The 26,854-nt window shown below is 50.8% G+C and overlaps 3 protein-coding genes across 16 annotated transcripts; 2 read left to right on the forward strand and 1 right to left on the reverse strand.

Moving 5' to 3' along the window:
• The first annotated feature begins 1,304 nt into the window (after positions 1-1,304).
• ARL9 (ARF like GTPase 9) lies at positions 1,305-7,436 on the forward strand. 2 transcript variants are annotated; one of them, XM_075090902.1, is made up of 5 exons: positions 1,474-1,596; positions 1,960-2,128; positions 3,214-3,288; positions 4,819-4,994; positions 6,271-7,436. In XM_075090902.1, the coding sequence occupies exons 4-5, from the start codon at positions 4,854-4,856 to the stop codon at positions 6,448-6,450; spliced, it is 321 nt and encodes a 106-aa protein (XP_074947003.1). In that variant the 5' UTR covers positions 1,474-1,596; positions 1,960-2,128; positions 3,214-3,288; positions 4,819-4,853; the 3' UTR covers positions 6,451-7,436. The 2 variants fall into 2 exon arrangements, with proteins under 2 accessions (XP_074947004.1, XP_074947003.1); XM_075090903.1 differs by lacking the exon at positions 3,214-3,288 and having other exon boundaries at positions 1,305-1,596.
• A 3,766-nt stretch (positions 7,437-11,202) lies between these two features.
• On the forward strand, positions 11,203-15,670 carry SPMAP2L (sperm microtubule associated protein 2 like). Of its 2 annotated transcripts, XM_075090886.1 has the most exons (6): positions 11,203-11,807; positions 12,344-12,481; positions 12,792-12,912; positions 13,924-14,055; positions 14,577-14,752; positions 15,356-15,670. In XM_075090886.1, the coding sequence occupies exons 1-6, from the start codon at positions 11,737-11,739 to the stop codon at positions 15,468-15,470; spliced, it is 753 nt and encodes a 250-aa protein (XP_074946987.1). In that variant the 5' UTR covers positions 11,203-11,736; the 3' UTR covers positions 15,471-15,670. The 2 variants fall into 2 exon arrangements, with proteins under 2 accessions (XP_074946987.1, XP_074946986.1); XM_075090885.1 differs by lacking the exon at positions 11,203-11,807 and having other exon boundaries at positions 12,090-12,481; positions 15,356-15,605.
• Positions 15,671-17,159: 1,489 nt separating this feature from the next.
• On the reverse strand, positions 17,160-26,803 carry HOPX (HOP homeobox). Of its 12 annotated transcripts, none has more exons than XM_075090892.1 (4): positions 26,664-26,803; positions 26,008-26,317; positions 21,036-21,211; positions 17,160-17,861 (listed from the first exon to the last, which is right to left on the reverse strand). In XM_075090892.1, the coding sequence occupies exons 3-4, from the start codon at positions 21,177-21,179 to the stop codon at positions 17,784-17,786; spliced, it is 222 nt and encodes a 73-aa protein (XP_074946993.1). In that variant the 5' UTR covers positions 21,180-21,211; positions 26,008-26,317; positions 26,664-26,803; the 3' UTR covers positions 17,160-17,783. The 12 variants fall into 12 exon arrangements, with proteins under 12 accessions (XP_074946993.1, XP_074946992.1, XP_074946988.1 ...); XM_075090891.1 differs by lacking the exon at positions 26,664-26,803 and adding an exon at positions 23,315-25,675 and having other exon boundaries at positions 26,008-26,049; XM_075090898.1 differs by lacking the exon at positions 26,664-26,803 and adding an exon at positions 23,563-23,864 and having other exon boundaries at positions 17,166-17,861; positions 26,008-26,115.
• Positions 26,804-26,854: the final 51 nt, after the last annotated feature.

Consider the following 26,854-nt stretch of genomic DNA (forward strand, 5'->3'; position numbering starts at 1 on the left):
CTTCCTCACACTTACCCCACTGTGAGTTAGGGTGCTGCCATCAAACTCAAATGCAGCCCCTAAGAAGAAATCTGTCCATGTTACCAAACATTTAAAAGATGTGGAATAACCAAGAACTTCTTGAAATGTAGGTTTATGTTCCTCCTGCATATGTTAGTTAAGGCCTTTGACGGATGTATCTGACTATGTCTGACTATGCGTGATGCAAGCACTGTCTTCTATGTCTCATCCCGGTCAGTCATTGACCACCAAACAGCACAGGCACAAAGGGTCTTGGAAAACAGCATATGGGCTAGATTATACAGGAGAAGATAATCTGAAGGGGAAGAACAAGGCTGTTAAGAGAAAGCATGGCAATGTGTGTGGCAGCTAAGTGTCCCCTTTTCTGCAAGCCAGATCCCTTAGTCTAGCGGGCTTGGCAGAACAAGAGTGAGCTAAAACAAAGTGGCTGGTTGTGGTGGTGGGCTGCATTGAGAGGTGCTGCACTTCTCACGTGGAAGCTGGCGATGAGGTGGGGGATGTGTCTGCTCTCCTAGCGCTCCACAGGTAGTCCCCAAGCATCTCTTGAAACTTCTGGTTTGGTCTGAATGTAGCAAAAACATTTTTTCGTATGTGGACTTTCATGGCGTAGGAATAGCACCTCAGGCAGAGTTGTTAGGTGTCAGCCCAAAAGGGAAAGGCTCGTTTCTGAAAGAATTTAAAGCAAAGGCCTGAAGGGGGGGGAGCAGGGGAAATGTTACTGTGGCTTAAACTTCCTGGCCTGAGTCCCCATGGAGTAAAAATCTAGTCTTTATCACCTTGGCTGTACACCAGGAGCATCTGGAAGGGCGCTGAACGTGTTGTGCTCTGGGTGAGAAGAAAGAACAGCGTAGAGAAAACAGCTTTATGAATGGCTGGCAGAGTCACTTCCTGCCAGCTGAGTGCAAGGATTGCTCTAAATGACTTGGTACCTGGGTGATGTGCTGCGTCTTAGCCATGCGCTACAGGAGAGGGCACAGTCCTGCAGCCATGCAGTTTCCGGAGGGTGATTTGGAGAGGGAAGATACTGGAGGAGAATGCAACTCTCTGTTCTCCAGGCGTCTCCTGGTCAAACCTGGCTGAATCGCTGACTTGTGCTGCTGCTGGGGGCCTGGGCAGCATCCCGACTGCTCCCCCAGGAGATGGGTGCCTGGATAGAGGCGAGCCGGGAGCAGATCCCGTTGTGTGGGGGAGAGGGCGGCAGCAGCAGCGGTGGGGAAAGGCTGCCCTCCTCTAACAGCAAAAAGCCACCTGTGAAAGGCTCGCTCCTTATTTTACCGAAGGTGGGGGGCCCTCAGCCTGCCGCTCGGAGCGCGGCTGGCGGCGGGGGAGCCGCTGGTGGCGGGGGAGCCGCCTGTGCGCGCCGGGCGGCAGGGGGAGCTCCGTGCGCCGTGCCGGCGGGGAGCGGGCGGCTCCGGGGCGGCCATGGCCACCCGCCCGCGGCCCGCCGCTATCGGGGCAGCGGCGCTGGCCCTGGCGGCCGCGGCGGCCTGCGCCTGGGCCTGGGCCCGCCTGCGGAACCGGACCGCGCCGACCGCCGGCCGCACCCCCCCCGCCAGCACCGCCGCCGCCGATCAGGTACCGGGGCCGGGTGGGGGCAGCGGGCGAGGCCGCTGGGTCGGGGAGCGCCGACGGGGCCGCCCATCTCGGTGCCACCGGGCCCCGCCGCTCCCCTGCGCTCGCCGGCAGCGCGGCGGGGCCTGGGCCGGGCCGGGCCGGGCGGCGGGACCCGGGGCCGCCTTCCTTAGCTGCCGGGTGTCCGGGCGGGCGGCCCCGCGCTTGTGCCGCAGGAGCCCAGCGGGCACCTTCTCCCCTGCACCCTGAAGCGGCTTTTGCTGTTCCCTCCACACCCCTTGTTAAGCCCCCTTTCTTCCCCCCAGCCCTGCCGAGCTTTGTGGTGCCCCGGCTGCCTGGCTAAGCGTGCTGCCCCTCGTTTTGCAGGGTAAAGGACACACCAAGCAGGTGCTGGTGCTGGGCCTGGATGGGGCTGGGAAAACCAGCATTCTCCACTCCCTGGCAACTAACCGTGTCAAGCGCAGCGTGGCTCCCACCGAAGGCTTCCATGCCATCTGCGTCAACACTGAGGAGTCCCAGCTGGAGTTCCTGGAGAGTGAGTGGACCTGTTTAGTACAGAACATAAAATAAGTTCCTATGCTATGTCCCAGGGCTCAGGCCTGTATTTTAAAAACCTTCATATTCCCTTGTGCCTGCTTTAGTAACATGAAGTTGCAATTATTTCTCCTTGGGGAATTTTGCTTTCCCACCCCACTTCTTGAATGAGATGATATGCTGGTGTCCTCCAGGGAGTTCTGCTCCCAAAGAGAGAAGGGTAGCAAGAGTGATTGCATGAAGCAGGCCCAAAGCAGAGGTGTCCCCAGTTAGCCCTGTGTTGGGTCTGTAGCCGTTGTGTGTCATACAGCTCCTCCTTGGTGTTCGTGCCTAGCAAAGGGCAAGAGCAGATGAATAAATAATAAGCTGAAAGAAGAGAGGAGGAAGATAAAAGCTTTGTGTGCTTTTTGTTCAAAAGCCTCCGAGGTGGTGTTTTCTAGTCTTTAATGGCTTTTGAATGTCTGTAGGTTTTCACTAAGCTGTCTGTGTTGTCCTTAGCACTGATTTTTGGGTATTGTCTATGCCTGCAGAGAGCATCTCCTGCAATGCTTTTGGGGTGCCCCAGCTGTTCTAGGTTCAGCTAGCTGATGGGACAGGTCAGTCCCTGGCACAGAGAGGCTGACATCCTAGACTCATTGGTGCCTGCGTTCTGCTGAGGCAGAGGCCATCCTTTGCTTCCTGCTGTTTCTGCACTCTGCTGTACCAGTGCTCGACTGACTCTGTTGACAGCGAGCCCGTAGATGCCTACATACCTTTGTCAGCAGGCCTAAAGGAGTTGTGCTGTTCCCAGGTAAGCCTTTGGGATGTGAGGATGAGGCTGCTACGGCAGAATTTCATTCCCAGTCCTACTACCAGGAATCTCTGTGGTATCTTAGGGAAATAATCTCTTCAGAGATGCTTGCAGTCCATGCTCCTCTCCTAGTAGGTATGAGACACCTGCCTCTCTTCCTGGGGGGTGCTTTGCATAGCTGAGCCCAGAATAACACGCAGTATCTCTGCTCCTGTCCGGGGATGGCCTGGGCCCAGCGCTGCGCACCCCACTGCGGAACCTGTTGTTTCTGAGTCATCCTTCCCTCTCTGGTCCAGGTTGGTAGTGACTGAGATGTGATGGCTGCGATCTGACCCATGGGAAATGAAATGTCTCAGGCCAGTTTCAGCCAGGTAAATCCGTGCATGGCTCTGTAATCTGGTTACTTATCCAGTCTGTACCATTGCCTAGTCCAGGGGTTAGCAGCCTGTGCTGTGATCATGTGGCACAAGGTAATCAGCAGACAGCAGGGTTTTTATTTTGCTGCCTTAGACAGATAGAAAGCTATTCTATCTTTTTTTTTTTTTTTGTACCATCATATAGATAACTGGGTGGCATCTTACCTCCATAAGGGATAGGAGCTCCTGGCATCTGCTGAGTTCCTTCTGGTTTGGGGGAAAAAAAAATGTTCTCTGTGAGGTTGCTGACCCCTGGGTTATGCTATGCATGAATGCACTTAACAGAGGGAATGGTGGTGACCCCCTAGAATGTCACTTTCCACAGTGGCGGACTTGCAGTTCTGCTTGCAGATGCACTGCGGCGCTTGAAGAAGAGTCAGGCACACCCTAGTGGGGAACGTTGCTTCCCTTTCTGTGTTCTTGAAGCTACTGAATCATTTTGACCTAAGCAAAAGCAAAATTGCTTTGAAACAGAGCAAGGTCAATGAGGGCAGTAAAAGATGGCTGACTAGCATGTCAGTTTTGAAATGAGGTCCTGTGTAAGGCAGGAGACAATTACAGGGAACCCCAAATGTATTGCTTTGAAAACTTGCTACATTTGGGTGACTCACCCAGGCCTTTTGAGCACCTCCGTACTCTTCAGCGAGTGGTTCTGCAGTTTCAGAGCTGAAAGCACATCTGAAATGCTTAATATACTGTCTCTACCCCTGCACCTATCAAACTCAGCAAACTACCAAACTTCTTGTCCCCAGATGGGAACAACGATCTCGGGCAACTTGCTGCATGTGGTTTCACTGCAGAATTGTACCTGGTTTTGAAGGTGGACAGCTTTCCTCCGTATCCAGCAGAGAAGGGGTCAGGGATCTCCTGTGCAAAGATTATTCCCATCACCTAAGGATTGCCTAAAGAGTCTGCTGGGGCTTGATTTTTCTCTCTTCCTAAGCACCTCTGGTTATTGGTAGTATGAAAGCTGTGGGAGTTTTGAACTACTCCCTCGTGTATTACAAATCTGATGAGAGCCCTCCCCATCTCAGAGTGAAATTTCTTCTTTGGAAATTGTAGGCCTGCTTTGTCTTAAGATGAGATGGGCGTGTGGAGGTAGGTTATATGGGGACATTCTCACATGGTGTTTATGGACACTGAACCTCTTTCAGCTCTCTCTACTAGCTTGAGAGCAAAAACCAACAAGGCAGAAAGCATCCATAAAGAAACTGAACCCAGAATCCTCTCAAAATAAGAGCTTAGAATGGGAAGAGATATATATATTTTTTTTTACCCCCAGAGCATATGTGTATGCCTGCATGGGACTTGACTGGGGAAAATAAAGCTATTTGCAGTCTCATATAGAGTAGCCCAGATACTTTGAGTTTTTGTTAATGCTTTTGTTAACCTTGGGTTTTCAGCCCAGGGCCTGCTGTCCGCACCTCTGGGAGCAGCGCTGCTTGGATTACTTGGTGAATCTTGTGCTGCTGTTTTCTCTTCCAGTCGGGGGCAGTGAATCTCTGCGTTCATACTGGAAGATGTACCTGCCCAAAGTGCTGTTGCTAATCTACGTTGTGGACTCGGCTGATCACGCCCGACTGCCTGTGGCAAAACAGCTGCTTCATCAACTGATCCAGAACAGCTCCACCCTGCCGGTGGTGGTTCTGGCCAACAAGCAGGTAAGAGTTCCCTGCTGCTAGCTGAGCGTGGGCTGGCAGCAGCTCTGAAAACAGCAACAAAGCCTTTCAAAGGAGGCTTCATGCCTTTAAGGCGGCCACATGGCTGGGAGCTGGGGGTCTTTCTGGGACACCTGTTGACCACAAAAGAAAATAATCTGAGGTTGAGTTTTGGATCTGCAAGGTGCGGGTCCTCTCCTTGGAGACGGTGCAGAGCTGTGGGTGGAAATAATGGTGAAAAGTGCTGTAGAGTTGCAAGTTTTGAGAGCTGCAATGGGAGACTACAGTTAGACCTGGAGTTAGGCTTCTCTTTTAAGTGTCTGTCTAGAAGTACCACTTTACTTAGCAGCTGCCACAAAGTGAAGGACCATTGTTTGCCTTCAGATTGGTTGGTTGCTCCTATGGCCACTGCTGAAGCATGACAGAAGAGCAGCTTTCCTCACAAGGCAGTGCTTTCTCCTAAGATCTTTGTGGAAGTGTCAATGACTGGTGCTGTACCTGGAATAAAATTGTGCCTGTGGTACAGTCAGGTGACGGAACAATGCAGAGTTTTTAAGCCCAGATTTTCTTTTCCCAGTCCATTTTAGGGCATGGGAACTTGATCTTGTAGAAGGTACGTAAGAAAGCTTTTTGTGGCAGAATTGAAACTCCAAAAGTGCATAGCTGTTGAGTCATAAATGGCAAGATCAGATAAAGAGAGGAAATCTGAGGCGTGAAGATTTTTTACAAAGTATACACAGAACAGGGCAAAGGTACAGCTGAACACTTTTTTGCAGTCCTATCACGCCACCAGCATCCTCGTATTGCTAGAAAGTATTGCACAAACTGTTTGAGGATAATATGGCCTATTCACTGAAAACTACCAAGCACCATGCTGAAGGCCAGTGACCTGATGCCATTGAATACTAAGGGGGGACTCTGGGTGCACCATGGAAAGGATGGATTTTTTTCATAGACTTTTTGCATGGTTGTTTACACCCACAAAAAGTGAATATAGGCCACTGCTATTCCAATTTAACAATGTTTTTCACTCATTCTACAAAGGCATAAATGACTTTGGGACATGGTTTAGGAGGCCTGGTGGTATTGGGTTGATGGTTGGACTTGATAATCTTAGAGGTCTTTTCCAACCTTAATGATTCTATGATTTTGTGATTCTATAATGGTGCTCCAGAGCCTTTGAGACCCTTCCCCTCCCTGGACAAAGGCAGTGCCTCAAAGCAGGAATGGTGCTGCCACCTCGTGCAACTAACAGGCTTGTTTTGGTTTTGCGTATCAGGACCTCGAAGGTGCATATAGCATCACCGATATCCACGATGCTCTGGCGCTGTCTGATATTGGGGATGAGAGGAAGATGTTCTTGATTGGTACCCACGTGGCAGAGGATGGCTCCAAGATCTCCTCCAGCATGAAGGATGCCAAGGAGCTGATAGCGCAGCTGGTTTTGGAAACGCAGTGACAGCTCTTTTCCTATGATGTAATGTTTGCCACTGAGGGAGACAAGGTGTTAGTGTATGGTCAGTTTGCCCCATGGCAACTGAAACATACAGATATCTTTTCCTTGTGGGTGTGGAATTCCTATGAAAATGATGTCTAGTTGATAAAAAAATCTAATTTATAGTGCTTTGAAAATACATTTGAAAAGCAATGTATTTTTTAGTATATTTGTAGGGGAAAATTAGTTTCATGAACAGCAGAGTTAAGGGCATATATAGCTTAGATGGGCTGAGATGGCTTCTCGCCAGGGGGAATCAAGCATTGACTTCAGTGGAACAAAGTTGTATGCAGTGAATATAACCTGGCTCGATGTCTCAGGCTTAAATTGAAATATGTTTATTTCACGGTTTTTGCAGAACTGTGTTAACAGTGTTGTTCTGTTAAAAATGAGACCTTGCTTCTTGAGAGTGCCAGAAATATAAAGTGCTGTGACTAGTATTTTTGACAGTGATGACTTTTGTTGTCACTGTATTGGAGTCAGCTTTTAAGGGAGTGGCAAATTAGTAGTCTCTGGAAATTGGGTTGGTTACTGCTTCTTTAGTGAATAAAACCAAGAAAACGAGTGGTAAGACATTATGTGTTTCTTTGCCTACGGGGGAAAGACAGAACAGTGTAGTTCAAGATAGTGACTGAAACCATTTAAGTTAAATTGGCACCAAAGGTGGGAGACTCCTGCATCGGGCTGAGTGGCTTGGTTTGGTTTGGTCTGGGTTGCCCTCGAGCAAGCACTCTTGCATGTGAAAAACCTGTTGTTTTTTGAAAGTGATTTCTGTTAGCACAGCAGGTGAGTAAGATGAGTTGCTGACAAGTGTCAGTCTCCTAATCACTCCACGAACGTGATCCAGGGCAGTTCTGTAAAGGACCTGTTTTGCAACCGCATTTATTGTATGAGGGTTTTATGGTTTTGTGCTTTGGAACAGAGGCATAAAGAAGAGAATTTTACCCAAACTGGTGGTCTAGGCTTCATTTACTGGAAGAAGGAGCGCTACAGGAGGCCTTTCTTGGACAGCCACCTTTGAAACCGGCCTTTTCGCCCATCTGCAACGGGCAGGTGCTCAGGCCCTGCAGGCCCCTGCACGTGCTCCCTGGCCCACCGGCCTTGGCTTCCATGGGCAGCGGGTCCTGCTTCCTTGGGCCCGCCAGCAGCCAAGAGATTGGGTTGCCATGGTGGCGGCTGGGCCGGGGCACTGGGGCCCTTGGCGGGGGCAGCCTGTCCCACCATGGCAACGGCGTCTCCCCACGCCCCGGCCCCTGGCCCAGCTGGCATAGGGCTCCTGGGCACGCAGGGCCCCTGGTAGCATTGCTGAGAGCGGCTGCCGGGCAAAGCGATGCCAGCCCATTGTGTGGCCACTGCTGCTATCAGGGCACATGGCTCCCTGAAATCGGACCTGGTTTCCCCACAGTGCCCTTGCCACCACATCTCTGGTTTTCCTGTTGTCCTCCCTGCCCGCCCCCCCCCCCCCCCCCGCCCTTAAAAACACAGCAGCTTGTTTTGTGCTGAGTCCCAGTTCAACTCCACCCCTACTCCTCCAAGGGTCTTGGAACTGACGGCAATAACAAGGGGTAGCTACACTGAGCCAGGTGAGAGCCCGCAGGTTAGCAGTGGCCGCTGGTGCTCCTCCTGGGAGGAGGATGCTGGTGAGGGGACGTGGTGCTGGGGGTGCTCTGTCCTGCAGTCCCGGGGTGCTGCCATCATTCCCCTGGTGAGGAGCAGCCCCCAGGAGGGAGCGTGCAAGTGCGTTGCTATGCAGCTGCACCGGGAAGGACTGGGGAAAACAATACAAACACCTGCCAAGCAATTGTATCCTAAGGAGATGCACAAGCCTCATCTGCCTTGTGATTATTTAACACTGAAGAGCAGGCAGCCCAGGCTGCAGTTGTTGCCAAGCTTGTAAATTCACCTCTTCTTGCCTTTGCACTTTCTTTTTGTCTGCACACTCACGTGACAGGTAAGAAATGCTCCCAGCCCTGGCCTCCTGGCTGGGTGTCCAGGCTGTGCCCCCACATCTCTCAGGGGGGGCTCAGTTGGAGATTTACACCGAGCAGCGAGTTGGTATATTGGCTGACACTGTGATAAACACACAGAGGAAGTGGTGCCTAGTTTTGCCCTTCCTCCTGCTTCTTATGACAAACAACATCTGACTGTCCTGCCCCTTCAAAACGGAAGCTGTCACCCTTTGCTTTACAAGGAATTAATCTCAAAGGGAGTTGATCCCCCTTAAGCAATGAATCTGTGTGAGCTCAGGCAGCAGAGGGGAGGCGTTTCTGTGTCTGGCTGCGGCAGATGGACTCCTTTTCCCTACTTAGAAGCACGAGCATGACCAAAGGGAAAGGCTCCCCCAGGGCTGTCCCCTTTTCAATGAGGTGGCTTAACTCCTTCAAGTTGCAGAGCTGCTGCAGGTGTCCTGTGTGGGGATGCCCATCAGTCCAGACTTTTGCCATGATAAAAGAGTACAAAGTTATCTTTTTTTTTGTAATTGGAAAAAAAACCCAAACCCTTAACAATTGTCAAGTGAGTCGAGGGACCTGACTTGGACGTACATGTGATTCGTCCATTGGCTGGGTCATGATGCAAGCTTTGCACAGCAGTGTCCATGCCAGCAGTGTGGGGGACTAGGGCCATGTGTACTTCGTACTAGGTTTGGCTGTGGCTATGTGGTGGATCTGTGCCAGCAGTGGAGCAAAAGTGATGACCCTGCCTACAGAGGTAGTGCCAGCTCTGCAACGCAGCTAGGCTTGGGGGGGACACCTCCATGTGGTTATCCTTCACCCCCTTGCACCTTTTGCAAGGAAAAGCCTCTGGGAAGCCACTTGGGAATGAACAGCTGAAACTGGTTTTTGGCTCCTGAAATGATGGCTGCATTCCAGAGCATGTCCTTTCTTGAACTGCTGGCAGGAGGCCAAAGTCCCGCGGGCAGTTCCCTCTGTGGGATCTCCGTGGGAGCCGAGTTTGCAGTGTTGTGACCAGCAGTTAGGCGTGACAGGGAGATAAATCAGCAGGTGTCTCTCAGGAAGCATGTGTCGAGGATGCTCTAACAGCAGCCTGCCATTGCCACGGTCTCTGCGGTTTTGAGCTCTCTGGCAAGCATTTGCTGGGGCTCAGTGTCTCACTAGAGGTATCGGCTCCATCAGAGAAACCGCAGGTGTGTCCTCAAAACACAGACCATTTTCTGTCAGCAAACATCTCTGTTGGTGTCCCCACTCCTCTCTAGGGCTATGCTGCCTTGTTGACGGGTGATACTAAGCAGGGAAGCAATGCCCCAGGCTTTCACCTTCTGTGCTTTTTCCATGGTGGGGCACTTCCACAGCTGCCTTCATCATATGGTTGTTCCCCAGCTGGCTGGGGTCTAGCACCTGCAGCCCCAGTGGGTGGGTATGGGCTTGGTCTGTGAGTTCTGCAACATGCAGCACTGGCATCGTCTCGTCCTTCTCTTTGTAGCAAGGCTCACAAAGCACAAGTGCTTCACAGCCAGTGGGATTTCAGGCCTGGGACACCTGAGCAGCAGGAGCAGACAGCGATATCCGATCTTCCTGAAAGGTTTTGGTCTGATGAATATTGAGTAAAAACATTTTCAGTGCTGCTCCTAAGGCACAGACCATGTATGTTTCTGTGTCTCTATAGCATCTGAGACCTCTGTGCCAAATGGATTGAAATAACATGACAAATAATAAAATATGTCTTCACCTGTGCTTCTAAAACCATGTGGGAACAGTCCTGTCTCCATGGTGCCTTTTAGTAAAACACAAGACTGTTCATAACAGGTGTTTCTGTTCATCTGAACTCCTGTAGGCTGGGAGATCAGCCATCTGGGTTTGCATGGCGTGTTATTAACCAGAAAAGTAACTTCCCCCTCTCTCTTCCATGTCCCAAAGGGATCCTGCCATGAGGGCAGAACTGCAGATCCGTTTCTCTGCAATCCAAGAGACAGCACAAAAATCCATGGCTGGTGAGTCCACCAGATTAAATGGATGGAAAGTTACTTGAGAGAGAGATCCCTTAAATGCACTCTCGCAAGGGATGGAGGCAAAGGCATGAGGGTTCAAGAGTGTGTTATGCCTTTGAGGACAGCAAATGACTTTGTTGGTTTAACTGTATGTTTAATGGTATATTTGTCCTTTTCTGCAATTTTGATAGGATACAAGAATTCACAGAACGCAAGAAAGTGGCTCTTGCAAACGATCCCAGCTAAGGAGGTGCCCAGAAGCCCTGGCTTGAGGACTGGGGCCTACTGGGGCCTCATCTAGTGCAGACCCTTTGAATTTGTCTTGCTATTGCTCTCCCCTCAAGAGCAGAAGTGACTCCAAAAAAACAGACTGAGATGTTCAGTGCGTGAGGGGCTCTCTTCAAGTGGTTCGTTCTTGTTTTCAATCCAAAAACTGGGCCTGACCTGAGTCTTGCCTTTCCTGCTCCATCTGAGCTTCTCTGCTGAGATGTTGTAGAGTAGGTTGGTGCTGTGATGCAAGAGGACTGGACCTCATTGGAGCTACAGGCTGCTGTATGCTGGAGGACACAGTCAAGCTTTAGGAACAGAGTTACTCTCTGCATTATGGGGTCAATCTATGGCTTGACAAGCTAGGGCAGCGGTCTCTTGATAATGTCTCTTCTCCACTGTCTGGATGGGTGTCACTGTGCTTGAAAAAGGCTCCATCACCCTGCTGTTCCCTGTCCTGACAACCCTGGTACCCTCTCCCACCGTGGCCTCTCTCTCAATGGGGGATGAGCAACTCGAAATTTGCCCTCAGCACAGGAGAGTAACCACTAACGTGCTGCAAAACCTCACCCACTTTCCATGGCACACCCTGACCATAAAATTATTATTATTTTTACTGTCATACCTGTGGTATAGTTAGGTGGTAATGGTGAGGCGAGAAAAATGCAATAATGAAAGTCCCCCAGGTGTTTCAGAGGTGTAGTGAAACGACCCTTTCTGCACATCCACTGGGAACTATAAAACCAGACTCGTTACTTGAAGGCTCTTTTCCTTTTGAATTGACAACCACCACCTGGACAGTGTTAGGAAATTCAGTGACAGAGAAGGTAAGTGCTCAGGGGATGGCAGTGGCAATGTACAGCTGTGGGGAGCCGTAGGGACTCTGTGTGTGTGTCCCATCCCAGACAGGGAATGATAGCCCCAGCAAGCACATTTCACACTTGCATGTGTTTCTAAAATTTCACACCTTTGCTGTTCTGGCTAGGCTCGTGTGGGGAAACCAAGAGACGATCTGGACCCTCTTGTGGGGTGTACTGATGGCTCAACCATCCCCAAGAACAGTGGCACTGGCCAAGCCCAAGCAAGATTTTGGCAAGCACCACTGCAGGTCAGTGATGTGGCAGCACATCCTGGGGAAGGGGGCAGCTCAGATGGTGCCCTCTAATCAGGGTGGATGTACTGACTTCCAGGGGAAGGGGAGATGTCAGCAGCTGTGGAAGCCTGGATGAGCATGCACTAAGCAAGCCCGGGGAGATCCCAAGAGGAAAGGACCTGCAAGGCCACAAGGTGCTATTAAGCCACTGCAGCAAAGAGGTTTCTAAATTGGCAGAGCTGAACAGAGATGCTGATAGGTTTGCGCTGTGGAGTGGCTTCTTGAAATGGTCCAGGGAAAGGCCTAGATTTTGAAAGTAACGCACTTAGGGTGCTTAAGAGAGGACTCTGCATACACAAACAGCATTTGCCTTTAAAGTCAGGAAATCTCAAGTGTAAATAGCTATTTGTTCATGGCTTTTCCATGTGCACCAGTGCCAACTTTTGTACATGCAGCAGCCATGGATGTTTAACCAGACTTAGGATACCATCTGCCAGGATCACATTCTCTGGCAGTTACCTTTTACTAACTCTTCTGTGCTGTTCCTCAAGATCCCTCTTCTTGTATAGCTGTGGACGGGAATCAACGATCTGGGAGCGTACCCCGCTAGTGGATTTTGGCTTCCCTTCTCATCGGCTGCTGAAGTTGTCTGAACCTAAAAAATGCCAGGCTGCTTACCTGCAGCAAAGGTGAGAGGCCAGAAAACCTGTAGGGTGTTATAGGTAGGCCCTTGGGTCTTGTAACATCAGCGCAGCTTCGAAGTAATAAATACAGGAACAGAAGATGGGTACAACAGAGGGCAAAATGCGGAGCAGGGACTCTGCTGGGATTAGGACATCTGGACTCATGGCATGGGTGGTTTCTACACGGGAAACGGCCACAAGACAAAGCTGCCTTCTGCTGTGGCAGTCATGAGGCTTATACATCTCAGCTGCAGCCTGGTTTAACCAGTGTGGGGGAACATCTATGAGTGGCGGTGCCATGACTCTCTGCTTTCAGACCTCGCCAGTCCCCTGAGTGGCCCGTGTCGCCAGCTGCACTGAGCTATAAGGCCTCCCCGCGGATCCTGGAGCTTGCACGGCCAAAGGTGCTGCACCCAGAGTTCCTGCTGGCCAGAGAGGTGAGGAGGTGGTTGAGTGAGATTTGCAGGGGACAGTGATGCAGCAAACTGCCCTGAGCCTTTACACCCTCTGTCCTGCCCCTGGGTGTGTCCCGCTGAGAGACAGAAAACAGCCAGGTTGGAGCAGCCTAGAATAGCAGAAGAGCCAAGGGAGGAATCTGGGCTGCATCCCCTAATAAAGCAGCCTGGGAAAGTGGAGAAATCTGATGGGAACGGTCCGTTTAGCTCCTAGGGAGTACAGTCACGTTTGTAGTTGGGCAGCTGTGCTCCTGTCTATGTTTATAGTGGGGATGAGCCTGTGAACACTATATATATTTTAACAGTGTTTTACCAGAAGCTTAATTTAGAGATGTATTTCTGAAGTTGCTCCTTTTCGGTGGGTCATTGCTTTGGCAGGGGTGAAAGGGCTTGGGGCAATCTCGGATTACAGTTATTTCCATGGCAAAGGCTAAGTTTTCTGGTTGCAGTCTCTGGGCTAGGAAATAAGAGAGGCTGTGCTGGAGTGGGCCTTGGCACCAGTAACCCTGTGAAAAATGGGAAGAAGTCCCATGCTGGAGCAGTAATCACTTTTGCTGTAGGAATGCAGTTAACTGCACCAGTACTTTTACTCCAAAATCTGAGCGTCTCTCCTTAGCAAGAAAGTTATTTGATTCAGCCAAGAAGATGAAAATGAAAAATATTTTTTTACTCTGGAAGAATTTTCTCTGCATTTCTACCTGGCTACACAGGCTGTCATTACAGGCATTCCTCTCCTGACTATGAGTGAGCAACAGTTGGGGAAAAAAATAATATTGGCTAAGATATACAAAACCTCATAACACCAAAATTACCTTGTAGTTTGAGTGAAATAAAAATAATAGGTACTGGGAAAATATGAACGCTCCTTCTTGTGACTGTGCCCATAGAGGAAGGGTGCTGTGTGCTCATCCCTTTGGAGAGGGAGCGTGTCCCTGTGCGCTGCAGTGGAGGAGCTCTGTGTCTGCACATCCCCCCCATTCTGAACCCATGTAGGTGCCAACACAGGTTACAAACGCTGCGGCCTTGGCCAGAGCATCCTTGCGGTTACAGCGCCTCGCAGAGCCCCGGGTCAGGAAGGTGACCTGCTGCTACGAGCACAGCTTTCTTGAATCTGTCATCCGTCCGGTAAGACAGCATCACCCAGGACCACGCATGGCAGGGACACTGGGCAGAAGGGAGGGCAATGGGTGCCCAGTGACTGGTGGGTCTCTTCATGGCAGCCCTGGATGTGCTGCTGTCTGTGAGGCTGATGTTGCTGCTTCCTGGGCTGGAGAGCAGGACTCATCCTCCATCAAGAGCATGAACTGGATTCCAGCAGACATCCTCAGAGGAGGACAGACCTGTGCCTGGCCTGCAGTTGTGGGGATGGGGAGATATGCACAAGTGTCTAATTGGGATCTCCACTGCTGGGGGATGGGTTGGAGAAAGAGCTATGAGTAAGAGGAGGTTGGAGGGCAGGTGGTGGGACTGACCAGGCAGTGGCTTCTCCTTCCACAGCTTGTCTGGTGCCATACACAGCCATGGACAGGATCGTGTCCCATCTGTGTGTGGTCAGTGGCTGTGAACCTGGGTATTGTGAGTTGCAGGCTGTTCACCCTTGAATGCCTGAAGGACCTGTAAGGACCTTCCTCCTCATTCTTCCACAGGTTTCCAAGTCAGCTCAGGAGGCAATTGCGAGCCCTCGGACCCTGGAGCTGGCCTGGGCAAAAAGATTGCATCCTGACTATGTGCCCTTGCGGGATGCTGAGTGGCCAGTGACGAAGGCTGCAAAGCACGCAGTGGCCACACCACGACTCGTGGAACTAGCCCAGCCTTGCAAAAGGTAGGTGCTGCTTCCCTGCCATGGGGAAATGATCACCTGTCAGCCCGTTTTGAGCAGGCCATGGCACCTTCTTGGTTTGGGTTTGGCCAGTGCGATTAAGCCACTGTTCTTCCACTTCCAAAATGCATGGATTTTGTGTGGCTGGATGTACTAATGCTACATGGATTGTAGTTTAAAAAGCGTTCTTGAGGTGGAAGGAGAACCAAATGAGAAGAAATAGGAACTTTCTAATTCCAGTAGGAATTACTGGTTGAGACTTCTTAATTACTAACTAAAAAGCAACCAGCTGACACATGACAGTGTAGCACATTCACATTGCCCAGCATGATGCAGCCAGCCCCAGCCTGGGCTGCAGGACATGCTGAGTGGGATGTTTCACACAGGGTGAGGGAATGCCTGCCTGTAGTGGCTGTGACAGCTTCAGTGGGAGATGGGACACCCCCCTCACTGGTGTCCTGGTGACAGCAGCGGATCCATAACTGCTTTTGTCATTCCTTGACAGGGGAGGGCAGGGCGTAGGTGGAGGTGTGTCAGCTGGCCGGCAGCTTTGAAAGCTGGCCCTGCTTCTGTTGGAATTGACTGGCTCTGTCCTTGCTCCCTCAGGCCTCCTATGGGCTCAGCTCAGTTCAACCCAGACGCGTTCACAGTGAAGGAGTCTGCTAAGAAGGCGACTTGTTCTGCTCGGATCCAAGAGCTGGCTCGTCCGATTAAGCACTAAGCCTCAGAAACACAGCCCGCTCCCTCCGCCAGCTGCCCCCACCACCCTTTGGAACATCACCCTCTTTGGGCTGTGCTGTGCTGGAAGACCTGCTTGATCACGGTGCAGAGGCAGCACCCAGCAGGAACATTTTTCTTATGAGCAGCCACTTTTACTGGATTTATCGGGCGAGTTAAATAAAATGGTGATTCCTTAAGAACAAAATAGTCACCAGGGGAAGTGAGCAGAATTTGACCTAATATGGGGACCCTCTCTCCCTAGGACAGGTTACATCTGGAGTTTGTCACTCTACTTATTTTTTTGCTGTAATAGTTAAAGAAGTAATGAAACAACTGCTGGGGGAAGGCAGCACAGGAACTGTGGTTTCACATAAAGAAGTGTGGCAAACCAAAGCTGACAGCATGCTGTGGGTTGGTGCAACACAATTCCTGACCTTGGGTTTCAAAATTTTTGCTAAACTTTCAAGATCTTAGTGACACTCAAAGTTTTGTGCTTGTGACAGAAGCAGAAACACAAAAGGCTGCAAAATTCCAGATCCAGGGCTGGATTTGATAAGGTGTAAAGCTTTAGTACAGGATTTGGAGATGCTGGGGTGGCTTACACATTGAGTTGGCTTGGATTTGGGGCCTGTTTTCTCACATATGTGGAGAATGGGCAGACCCAGCCTCTTGCTTTGCATGCATTTTGATACAGGTTACACAGGTGGGTTAAATCTGTGCGGTTCAGATATTCAGTTGTGTGGCACTGGGCAAAATAATAGAGCCCTGCACTGGGATTCTTGGAGCCTAACTCAAAAAAGCAGAGTTGCCCTCAGTGTAAGGGAAAAGGCACGTTGCAAAGGCTAAGAAGAAGACAGATATCGGTGCCAGACTCTGCAGAACAAACTCTGAGCTCCAGTCAGGTCTGAGGGTGAGTCAGTTTGGCAGCTGGATTGCAGGGGAACAACACAGCCTGTGTAGGACATGGCACAGGGAGATTGTTTTTATCTATTTCTTATGAGTTTGGTGTGCTTTGCACTGGCAGCCTAATCACCGGCGATGGGCTGGAGATAATGAGGCAAGAGAGATGCTCTCCAGCTAGGGACAGAAGTCATAAATGAAGGCATGTGGCAGTTTCAGTGCCCAGTGTATCTTAATCTTCCCTGTGTTAAGCTGATTCTCCTTCCAAAGGGGTAGAGGCAGGTGACCGCAAACCAGAAGAGGATTAATCAGAGGATCCACTAATTGATCCGATAATCCCCTAAGCAGAGGATTTTTGAACCCTTTTGAACAAGGTAAGGTCACTGGGCAATGGTGCTGGTTATTTTTTAGCCCATGCATTGTCCTATACCAGGACAGATGAGAGTCTGGGCTTTGTGCAAGAGCCCCAGCACAGTTGCATCCATCAAGCTGCAGGCTTAAGAATGGCCTGAAGGAGGTTGGGGTCTGCCCCCACCCTGCAGGGCAACCCCAGCATCACCAGCCTCTGCCGCCTCAGGGCTTGGTGTATGCATGGGGCTGCGTGGGCTAACTGGGATGGACCTGTGGATGTCCTAAATGAGGAGGTTGCCCATGTGTGCGGGCTATCCCTCTGGGAAGAGGGGAAACCCAAGGTGTGCACTGAGGCTGCCTTGGAGGAGTCTTGCCCTTCCAGATGAGTCTGCCTCCTGCCACTGGGGCAGGGAGCACAAGCAGGGACATAACACAGCTTCACTCATCAAAAAACTTTGGATTTTTTATTAATGCGTTGGAAAAAAACCCACACCAGTTCTTTCCCTTTGGTGACCTTTAACAGAAATGTGAGAAATGCATTCAAGGGGGGCTTGGCTTAGTCTGATTATAGTGTAGGCACTCAGTTTGCCAATATCCAGAGCTGACTCAGGCATCTTGAGCTAACAAAGATGTGAAAAACACTTCTGGTTTTTCAAGTGCCCTCTTCTCTGCATGATCTGTAGATTAAAGCTAGCACACATACTTTGCCTCTGGGGATCACAAAGAAAATAAATCTTTTTTCCCCCTTCTCTGTTTGAACCTTTCATGGCAGCTTTTCTGCAAGCCTGGGACAAGGGCATGAGACTGCTTTGCCCTGTGCAGCCTCTGTTAATGGATGGGAATCACTGGACAGGTTATGCAGCCATCAGCAGCTGTACACACACACACATATATATAAAATAATATTTTTCCTGGTTATGTACACTTTAAATAAAAATTATGTTAAATAGCAGGATATTACTTTGTATCTCGAAACCTATTGCAGCAGAAGAATCCCGAGGAAACCCACTCTGAAGAGCTTCACCATCATTTACAGCAGGCATGGGGATCAGAGCAGCATCCTCTAGTCCCTGACAGACCCGCTTTCTGAGGGCAGCCCTTCAGACTTCCTCCACTCTGCCAGGCGCTGCTTGAACCATTTCTGGAGAAAAAAAAAAAAACAAACAACGAAACGGAGATTGAGTGTATTGGGCTGACTGAACCCTCCAGATAACTTTGCTAAAGGTGCAGATGTGGTCAGCACATGGGACTAGGTGAGGGAAACTCATGGCACTGCTGTCTTGTAGCAAGGCACTGCGCTATTCCCTGGCAGTACAGGCAGCAGGACAGCTGCCCCTGACCAAATGGCCTTGTTACCTATGTGTGAGCCTCTTTCAAACCAAGTTTTCTTGCTCGCTTCAGACCTTGATAGCATGGGTGACTTCTTGTTTTATTGCTGCAAGTCCAGGTTTTTCTAGTAAACAGAGTAAAAGATTGGCTAAGGAGCTGCTCAGTGGTGTCTGTTTAAATGGCTAGAGCTGTGAAACAATCACTGCAGGTCCAAAAATGACAGGAATCAAAAGTTGACCTGCTTCAGAAAGGGTGAGAGGGATAACACAGTGGCTTTCAGCAAATTTAAGAACAAATAGATTTAAAAAATGGAATAAAAATTGTCTTAGTCCTCAAGCAATATGCGTGGCTACATTATTCTGTAGAAACTTAGCATCTCTAAGCCAACTCCCAGAGCTGCTGATACCACTTCAACACAGCTGCAATTTCAAATGTTAGATAAAATGCAGCTGGATAAAGCCACACTACCTCTGCAAGAAAAGAGATGTAACTCATATGCTGGAAGTACAGCTCAGCCTTTTGTTTGGGAATAGGCCCATGATTTACTTTGTTGATGCTCATTTTGTTGCTATATTTGTTCAAGGCTATTTTTGAAGCTATTGTGGTCCATAATGGTACAACCACGGAGCTCTCTACAAGTGGCTTTCGCACTAGCGCTCCCTTGGACCACATCCAGTTAGACGATTGCCTGCCTAGCCTCCTCCCAGAAATTTCACTTCCTATCCTAAATCTTAATCTCCTGTTGACTCAGTACCTCTTTGCATGTCATTTACTAAATTTTTTATTTAGCCAATAAAGCACTCCAGATGTCAGGAGCGATGATTCTCTATGTCATACGCAATGCAGGCACTTTGCAGTTCACCAACCCAGTCTTGATCCTGTCCCTAGTATGACCTTAATCTCTAGACCTCTAGAAGCACCCTGGATTCATGGAAAAGATGGCTCTCAGGGAAGATTTTAAGACATCTCCAGAGGTCTCCTGGGCATATATGGCCTGTATTTACAACTTGCTTTAGGAAAAAAAAAGTGGAGGAGTGCCATTTCTAAGGAGGAAAACGTATTTCAGGGTACTGCCTGCCTGCTGCCTCAAACAAGCAGTGCAATGTGGTGTTTTTCCAAAAGCGGATTTGTTCACCCTGTGTGCAAAATGCCAAAATACACACAGAGCGGAGGTATTGTATTCATTGCATATCTGCACAAAGATGGGTGCTAGGTGGTAACTCCACAAAGCTAGCACCCCGCACCAAGAAACTGCAAGGTATTTGTACAGTCAAATGTGTCAGTAACAGCTAATATTCACGCTCCCCAGCTAATCTTTTGGTAGTTTTTCTCACTTCATCTTAAATATAGAGCTCCCTTCAAATTTGCCACACATGCTCAGATAGTAATGGGCTTATTTTGGTAGGGGGCTTTCTGACCTATCAGTGTGATTTTAGTATTATAGTGAGGATAGTTCACCTAAAGGACACTTAGTTTTAGTTCTTATCAACATGCATAAAACATCCTGATTAATTGTCCTGCTTGACTTCATACTTTTATCACTCAGCTTTCGGCTTTACTTTATCACTCGGCATATTCTGAGGCAGGATGTTCCCTTTTATCAGCCCCTCAGTTCTTCTTCAAGGATATAGTAGAAAAACAAATGCTTCCCTATCTCTCAGTTCCCTCCTCTGACTTCCATATTCTGTTCTGCAAAGCTCACATGGTCCATTGTTATTTATTAGTGGAAAATTTAATTTTCTGTGGGATATCAGTGGTACCTGCCTGCCACCAAAGCGCAGTAGAGGAAGGGTCTCCTTTTCCACTCCAGCCAAGGACTATGAGTGCAAGGGATGTTATACCAGCATTCTTCCCTGGGACAGGCTAAATGCTGGCATTGCCTGCTCAGCTTTCATATCCCTTTAGCTTTGCTCAGGGAAAACCAGGTTTAGCAGTTCTTTGCAAAATACTGCTAACTCCTCAGTGGGTTGGATTTCTTTTCTATACCTGTCAGTGCTGCTATGGGTCTAGTAGCTTATGAAAGACCTGCATCAAAAATAGCTGCACTGCAACCTGAAGGAATTGGGAAGGAGCCATTTGTTTCTGAAGCCCAGGGTAGGCTGCAGGTAGCCAGATGGAGCACAGGGCTCAGCGGAAGTCCCAGACAGTGGCATTCTGTCCCTGTGGAGGGACATTTAGAGGCCTCTATGTCTCCTGGAGAGGCTAACAGACTTGCCTGATGTCTGGGCTTGGGGATGCTAAACTAGCTAATTGCAGTGAGGAGGAGCGTGCACAGCCTGAGCATGACCCACAGCACATCTGCAGGAGTTGCACCTATCCTGTACCTGTTTTAAAATTGCTGCAGTTTCTTCAGACCATAAAGCCAGCAGTGGTTTGGGCACCCAAGACTGTCAGAAATTGGTTGGAAGGAAAGGACAACATGCATGGGTTGTATATTCAGGGCTCCGCAGCCAACGGCCCTCAGCATACGTCCTTGTTCTGGCTGTGGGAAGCACTAGCCTGGTCTCCAAGTGCAGGCTGGGGCTGTGGATCCCAGGCAGGGGGGGACAAGGATCCCAGTGGGGCACAAGGCTGCTATGGAGGAGGCCATGGCTGTGGGAGGAACGGGCTGCTATTACAGGGGAAGGGACTTTGGGGATGCAGGGGCAGGAACTTGTGGGTTGCAGGGAGAATGTGGGGCATAGGGAGGTGTGGTGGTACAGTAGAGCTCTGTGGGTGCAGTGTGGGGTTGGGGGTGCACTGGGGGGTTGCAGAGGTCCAGAGGAGACTTGTGGATGCAGTGTGGGGTGCAGAGTGGTGCAGAGAGTGTAAGTAGGGAGTATATGGGATACAGAGGGGTGCAGGGGGTGCAGTAGGAAGCATGTGGGTGGACAAAAGGGAGTATGATAGAGCGCCGGGGACAGGGCAGGCAGCAGATGCGGGGGGAATGTGTGGGGCACAAAGGCATGCAAGGGGAGCAGGGCAGGCGTGAGGGGTGCACACTCACCAGGGTTTGCTCCTCAGAGAGTCCGGTCTCAGCTGCGATGAGGCACAGCGTGGTGGGGTCAGGATGCTTGTTCACCTTGCAGAAGTTGTACTCCAGGATCTCCAGCTGCTCCTCAGTGGGAGTCACTGGCTTCTCGGTGGCCATCTCCTCCTGGGGCAGGGCTATGGGACCAGGCACTGTGGAGAGTGGCTGTCATCATTGCCCAAGCTGGGAGCGGCCAGTGGGGCCACACTTGCTGAGTCCCAGATTTGCCATCCCCGTCCCCACCAGCTCCCCCCTCCCCAGTGGCCACTGGCTGCAGCAGGGCACAACTCCCTTCCTAAAGGCAGGCTGGGGAGCTCAGCTGGGAGCCCTAGCCCCCCAGAAACTCCTGCCTCAGTTTCCCCACTGTGGCAGCCGCACGCTAACAGCACCCAGCTGAGCTGTCTCACCATCCTTAGCTGGCAGGAAACTGCAGCCTGTCCTCTGCTCAGCACTCCCCTCCTGCTGTATTTATAGCCAGTGTGACTCCCGTGGGGACGATTCCTGTTTACGGCCGTATTTAGGCCTGGGCGTCACTTGGGAGTGATGTCACAGCAATGGGCATGTTGGGGGGGTTAATTTAAATACATTAATTAAAAACCCGCTATTTTTCCTTTGTGTGAGGGGACAGTAGCTGCAATCCAGCCTAATGGTTTTTTTTTTTTTTTCTTTTCCCCAGCCACCCAGCAAGTTTGTGCAGGGAAATCATAAACCAGAGGATGCAGGCTCTTTTGAAAGCATGGGCCTGGACCCAGAAATCACCCCATTTTCCCTCCTGATCAGTGTCCTGGTTCTCCGCCTAGGAGCATGGCCAGACATCACACAGAGCTGGCGATAAGCAGGTCAGTTGCTTTGTTTTTACTAATACTTAATGTTATCACACACAGGCATAAACAGTCATGTTGTTCCTGAGCATAGCTGAACTGTGTGTTTGGTTTTTTGGTGTCTAAGTGAAGGGTCAGTCCTTGGAGAACCGTACCCCGCGTATCTCTGTTGCCCAAGCACTTACTGCCTTCAGCTGTGATCAGTGCTAGGTGCTCCTGGCAATGGCAGAAGCAAGGAACCCACATTCTTCTCCAGAGTAATGTTTGTCCTACTTGTGCTTTGCACGAATCTCTGGCAGACTTGGCACAAAAGCACAAGCAAAACAAGTAAGTACACCTTGGGTAAGCCCCACACCTCTCTTCTGTAGGGCTCCAAGTTTGCTCCCATGTGGCAGAGGATGAAGCCTGCCAATTCGGTCAACTGAAACATGAGGCGTTGCCCCCACAAAGCACGCAGAAGTCCCTTGACACTGAATCATCTTGGTGTTTCTGAAACCAAGCTGTGGGGTGTTGGTGGGGGAGGAGTTAGATGCAAAAATGTGGCCTTTCTTGATATGCTCTCCTGGTGTCCGAGTTGCCCGGCCCATCTCTGCCAGGCAGGTGGGACAGCGTTGCTGGCTTTCCAGAGCTGCCAGGAGCCCTTGGCCTGCCATGGGACTCCTCTGGGCCATCCACTCCCCTCCTTAGCTGCAGACCTACTCTGCCTCCACCTTGCAGTCCTGCTTCTCCTTCCCTTTGGCTCTGGGGTGTAAGCCAGGCACCTCCACCACACTGCACCCCTACTGTGTCGCTTTAAACCCAGCTGCTTTCCCAGTTGATGGATAACTCACCTTAACCCACTTGGTACCCTGGGGTGTACTAAATGCCCCAGGGCTCTCACTTGCTGACAGCACTGCTGGGATCTCAGCTCCAAAACTGCCTTGCAGCTTGCAGAGAGACAGCTCTCCTAGTCATGAGAGGCTGGAGAGATCATCTTCTTTGAGCTTTACCTCAAAAAGCAAAGGCCCCACTGAGCCTTGTCTGCAGGATGTTGCTTTGACTAATAAAAGGAACCTTTGGCAATGGAGTAGGGGCTTATAAATAGACCAGGGCTGGTTGTGAAACAGCCCACTTTTCTTGAGTCACTTGGTAAATACTGATTGTAACACAGTGATTGCGTAAGGTTGGAGCACCTCTGAGCGTGGAGTGTGCTGGAAGACAGCATCATCCACCACCCAATGGATGGACTGGGGAAAGACCATTTTTAACCCTAGGTGCTGCAAGCTGAGGTGGCCTTGACTGGAGAGTGTTGCAGCCGCAGGTGTGTGGCAGCAGCTGCCTGGGCTTTCCTGGTGTCAGCTCAGTTCAGAGTTGTCCATATAGGAAGAGGGTGGACAAAGTTCAGTCCCTCATGTGTGTGACCTGGTGGGGTCCAGGTGAGTGCTGCTTACCTACCTTGGGCAGTTGGAGACCTCTGCAAATGGTGCAGGGGGAGAAGGAGATCCCCTGGACTTGAGGTACTGCTTTCCAGCACTGTGGCTGCCGGGGTCTCCGTGAAGTCAAAGTGCAGATGAGGCCAGGCTCAGGCAACCAGTCCTTCCTCCCCTCCTTGATTAGCACCCCATGTCAACTCTGAGCCACCTGCCCTTCCCCTATAAAGTCACCACAGGGCCCCTCATCACCTCTTGGATCATGCATCTCACCTGGGCCACCAGCAGCAACAGGTCCTGGCAGTTTATAAATCACTGTTTGCAGCCTGCTGCATTAATGCACATTGATGTGTGTGCATTGATTTGCATAGGAAACACGTGCTTCACCTCTCATGTTTCATCTTCACAGCTGTTTCTATTTCTGATAATCTCCAGGTTCCTGAGGCGTTTCCCCGTAGGACACAGTATCTTCTACCTGCTGGCAGCTCAGGGTGCCCCAGCACACAGAACATGATGCCTGATGCTTTTTCCTTGTCTCTCCTCTATCCCTGCTCTGGAAGGAGAAGAGTTCCTACCTGTCAAGGCCATGAGTTGGCTTTCAGGGAAAGGTCAAAACTCTGGGGATCCTGGGGGGCTCTGCAGGTCTCCCCACATTGCTCCTCTGGGCCCTGGAGGTTTTCATGAGCTGTATGGCCCCGTGCCACATATGGCACCCAGCACTTGACACCTCTTGGGTGCTAAAAATTGGAGGTATATGACAGGACTTGAGGGCACCAGGAGTCCCTAAATGTCCTGATTGGCTGTATCTGGACCACTACTTACCTACTTGTTAGTTAAATGGAGCCATGTTTAAGCCCAGGCCTGGACCCTGGCTTTCAGGCTGCACAGGACCTCTCCCCCGTACAGGAGAGGTAATTTTCTTCCTTACATTTTTTTAAGCCTGGCAGAAATATGGACAATCACCAATATTATGCTCAGCTGCTGAAAAGCATTACTGCTCACTGCTTTTTTTCTGCCTACTTTTTTGCAGACTTTAGAAAAAATTGGCTTTTTCAGTACAAAGGATGTAAACTATCTATTTGGCTTTCAGAAAGGCTGCCGGGGTTGGGGGCGGGAGGCTATGGTCATCATTCAGCTCTGTGAGCTGTCCCATGCCCACTGCTGTCTCCCCAGGGCAGCACAGGGATGAGAGTTCAGAGGCAGGGTGTTACTCACCCGGGCAGAAATGACAATGCGAGATGCACTGTCATAGTGAAACCACAGCTCTGGTGACACCTGCTCTGCCCTTTGTGTCAAGCTAAAGTGCACCAGGGAGTTCACACTTGGTGCTGACTGTCTCGGTTTTAGGTGGAGCAATGTGAGAGCAGCCACTAGCTGAAGCTTGCGAGGGGTTGATCGGCTGCCTAAGCTGTGGGCGGCTCCAGCCAGCATTGCTGTGTACATGGAGGCTGTGCAAGCAGCGCCTGGTACCTTTAGTGTGGCTGATGGGACATTTAAATGCACCTCCAGAGCCATTCTGGAGTGAGCAGACAAAAGATAATTGCTGATGGACACAAGTTGCAGCAAGAGAAAGTCTTGTTAGATATTGGGAAAAAAATCTTCATAGTGGAGGGGCAGTCCAACATGGGGACAGGGACCAGAGAGGTAGGGACACATCCGTCCTTGAGTGATCTCTAAAAATCAGCTGGACAAGGCCCTGAGTGACCTGAGCTATGTGTGAGGTAAGAGCAGTACGGTGGAGAGAGACCTCACTCCGCAGTTATACTGCCTGTGTCCTGTGGTTGCACCCAGCTCCCCAGAGACAGCCTGTGGTTACCAGCAGGGCTCCCCACTTTGGCCTGAGATGGGAGAGGACACCCCTCTGTCTCCCAGCATGCCTGCCCAGCACTGCGAGTGCAGTCAGCATTTACTATCCTGGCAGAAGGCAGCCACTTTTCCAGAAAAGACGTGAGCTCTGTTTGCTCAGCTTTGCTTTTTTGAACAGCAGACACAATAGCTGGCTGGCTGTGCAGCTTTCCAACCATTTACTGCACCCGAAGCCCCTGGAAAACTCTCTGAGCAGTAGCTCCTGCCCAGCTGATGGGGCCTCATAGCCCTTGCTGGGCTGCTTGACCCTTTCCCCAGTGCGTTTCCCCACTGCAACGGCTGGGATGCAACTGGAAGCATCTGCATCTGGTTTTAGCTTGCAGCTATTTCCTGCCACTGCAGGGATCAAAATAGCAGTTCTCAATGCAAACGAGCCCTCCTGCCCTCCCTTGCTCTGCTGCAGAGCCATGTCCTGTCCTGAGCTTTGCTCAGCCTCCTGCTGTGGGGTGGCTGTGGATAACATCAGCCGGCATGGCGCACAGGATAAGGTGGGACGGAGGCTTTAAAAATAAACCAGACCCTGCCATAAATAAGGAAAAAACACCTGTCATGCATCCTGTAAACTACCCGTTCAGCCTTTTAGAAGATAATATCAGATGGGAACAAAGCAAACAAGAGCACAGCAGCTGCTGAAGCAGAGGCAGGTCCCCATGGTACCCCCAGCCTGGAGGTCTCTTCCTGCCTGTGTACCCCTCTCCCTGCCCCAGGCATGAAGCTTTCCCACCACAGCCCTGCTGGGTCCTGCTCCAACCTCCCCAGCATCAGTAAGCTCAGGTCAGCTCCTCCCTCCATCTCCCCCCGATCCCCAACTGCAAATCCACCCAGCACCCCCAGCTCAAAGCCTGCACTTACCTGGAGTTGGCAGGGACCAAAAGTGTGTAAAACAAGAACCCCGCAGGTCCTTGGGTGACTGCTTAAGTATCTGCGTGTGTGTGTGACAGGCAGGGACCTGAAAAACCTGCCGCAAATCACAGGAGCTGCCGGGATCCACAGCTACTCTCTGGGCTGGTAATTCAGGTTTGGCATCCACTCTCCTTGGCAGGGCTCAACGCATGGTTGTACGTGCTGCAGGGCTCTCTGGACGGGTGGCACGGGGAGCCGTCGGGGCTCATCCAGCCATGCTCCAGGCTGGGGGATGCCGTACTGCGGGCCCCAGGGATACCTGCAAGGGTACAGGAAGGGTGAAGGCAGGGTGTGGCAGAAATTGCACTCAGCCATTCATCGGTGTTTCAGCTGAGCCTGCCTGCCCCTCTGGGGGTCCTGGGCCCCCCACCACTGCCCCCTCAGCCAGGCTGCGACCAGCTCCCCTGCTGTGGGTAGCCCCGCTCCTGTCTTTACTGATGGAGCATGGTGGTGGTCACTGCTGTGCAAAGCGGGCTTCTCATCTCACTTTAGTCCCCTGCAAATTATTTTTCCAGGTTTAAGGTTTCTGACTCTGCTGTTGCATTAGTCGGCCCTGTGACCCTGCCAGGCTGGGTATAGGGGCAGGACTGGGTCCTGGATCTGACCTGCTGCTGCAGCCCAAGTGCCCAAGGCAGAGGGCAGGAGCCTGGCTGGGGATGGGGAGGAGGGCAGGGCATTCTCTTCGGACAAAGACCTATACTTTCCTTGAGTAAAGTGCCTGGGAGCCTGCAGTCCCCAGTGGGGTAGGCTGGAAGCATTAGATAGCAGCTTAAAAAGAGGCATCTTGTGGGGTGGG

This window comes from Phalacrocorax aristotelis, chromosome 4 (genome assembly GCF_949628215.1).
Source record: "Phalacrocorax aristotelis chromosome 4, bGulAri2.1, whole genome shotgun sequence".
Taxonomy (NCBI): domain Eukaryota; kingdom Metazoa; phylum Chordata; class Aves; order Suliformes; family Phalacrocoracidae; genus Phalacrocorax; species Phalacrocorax aristotelis.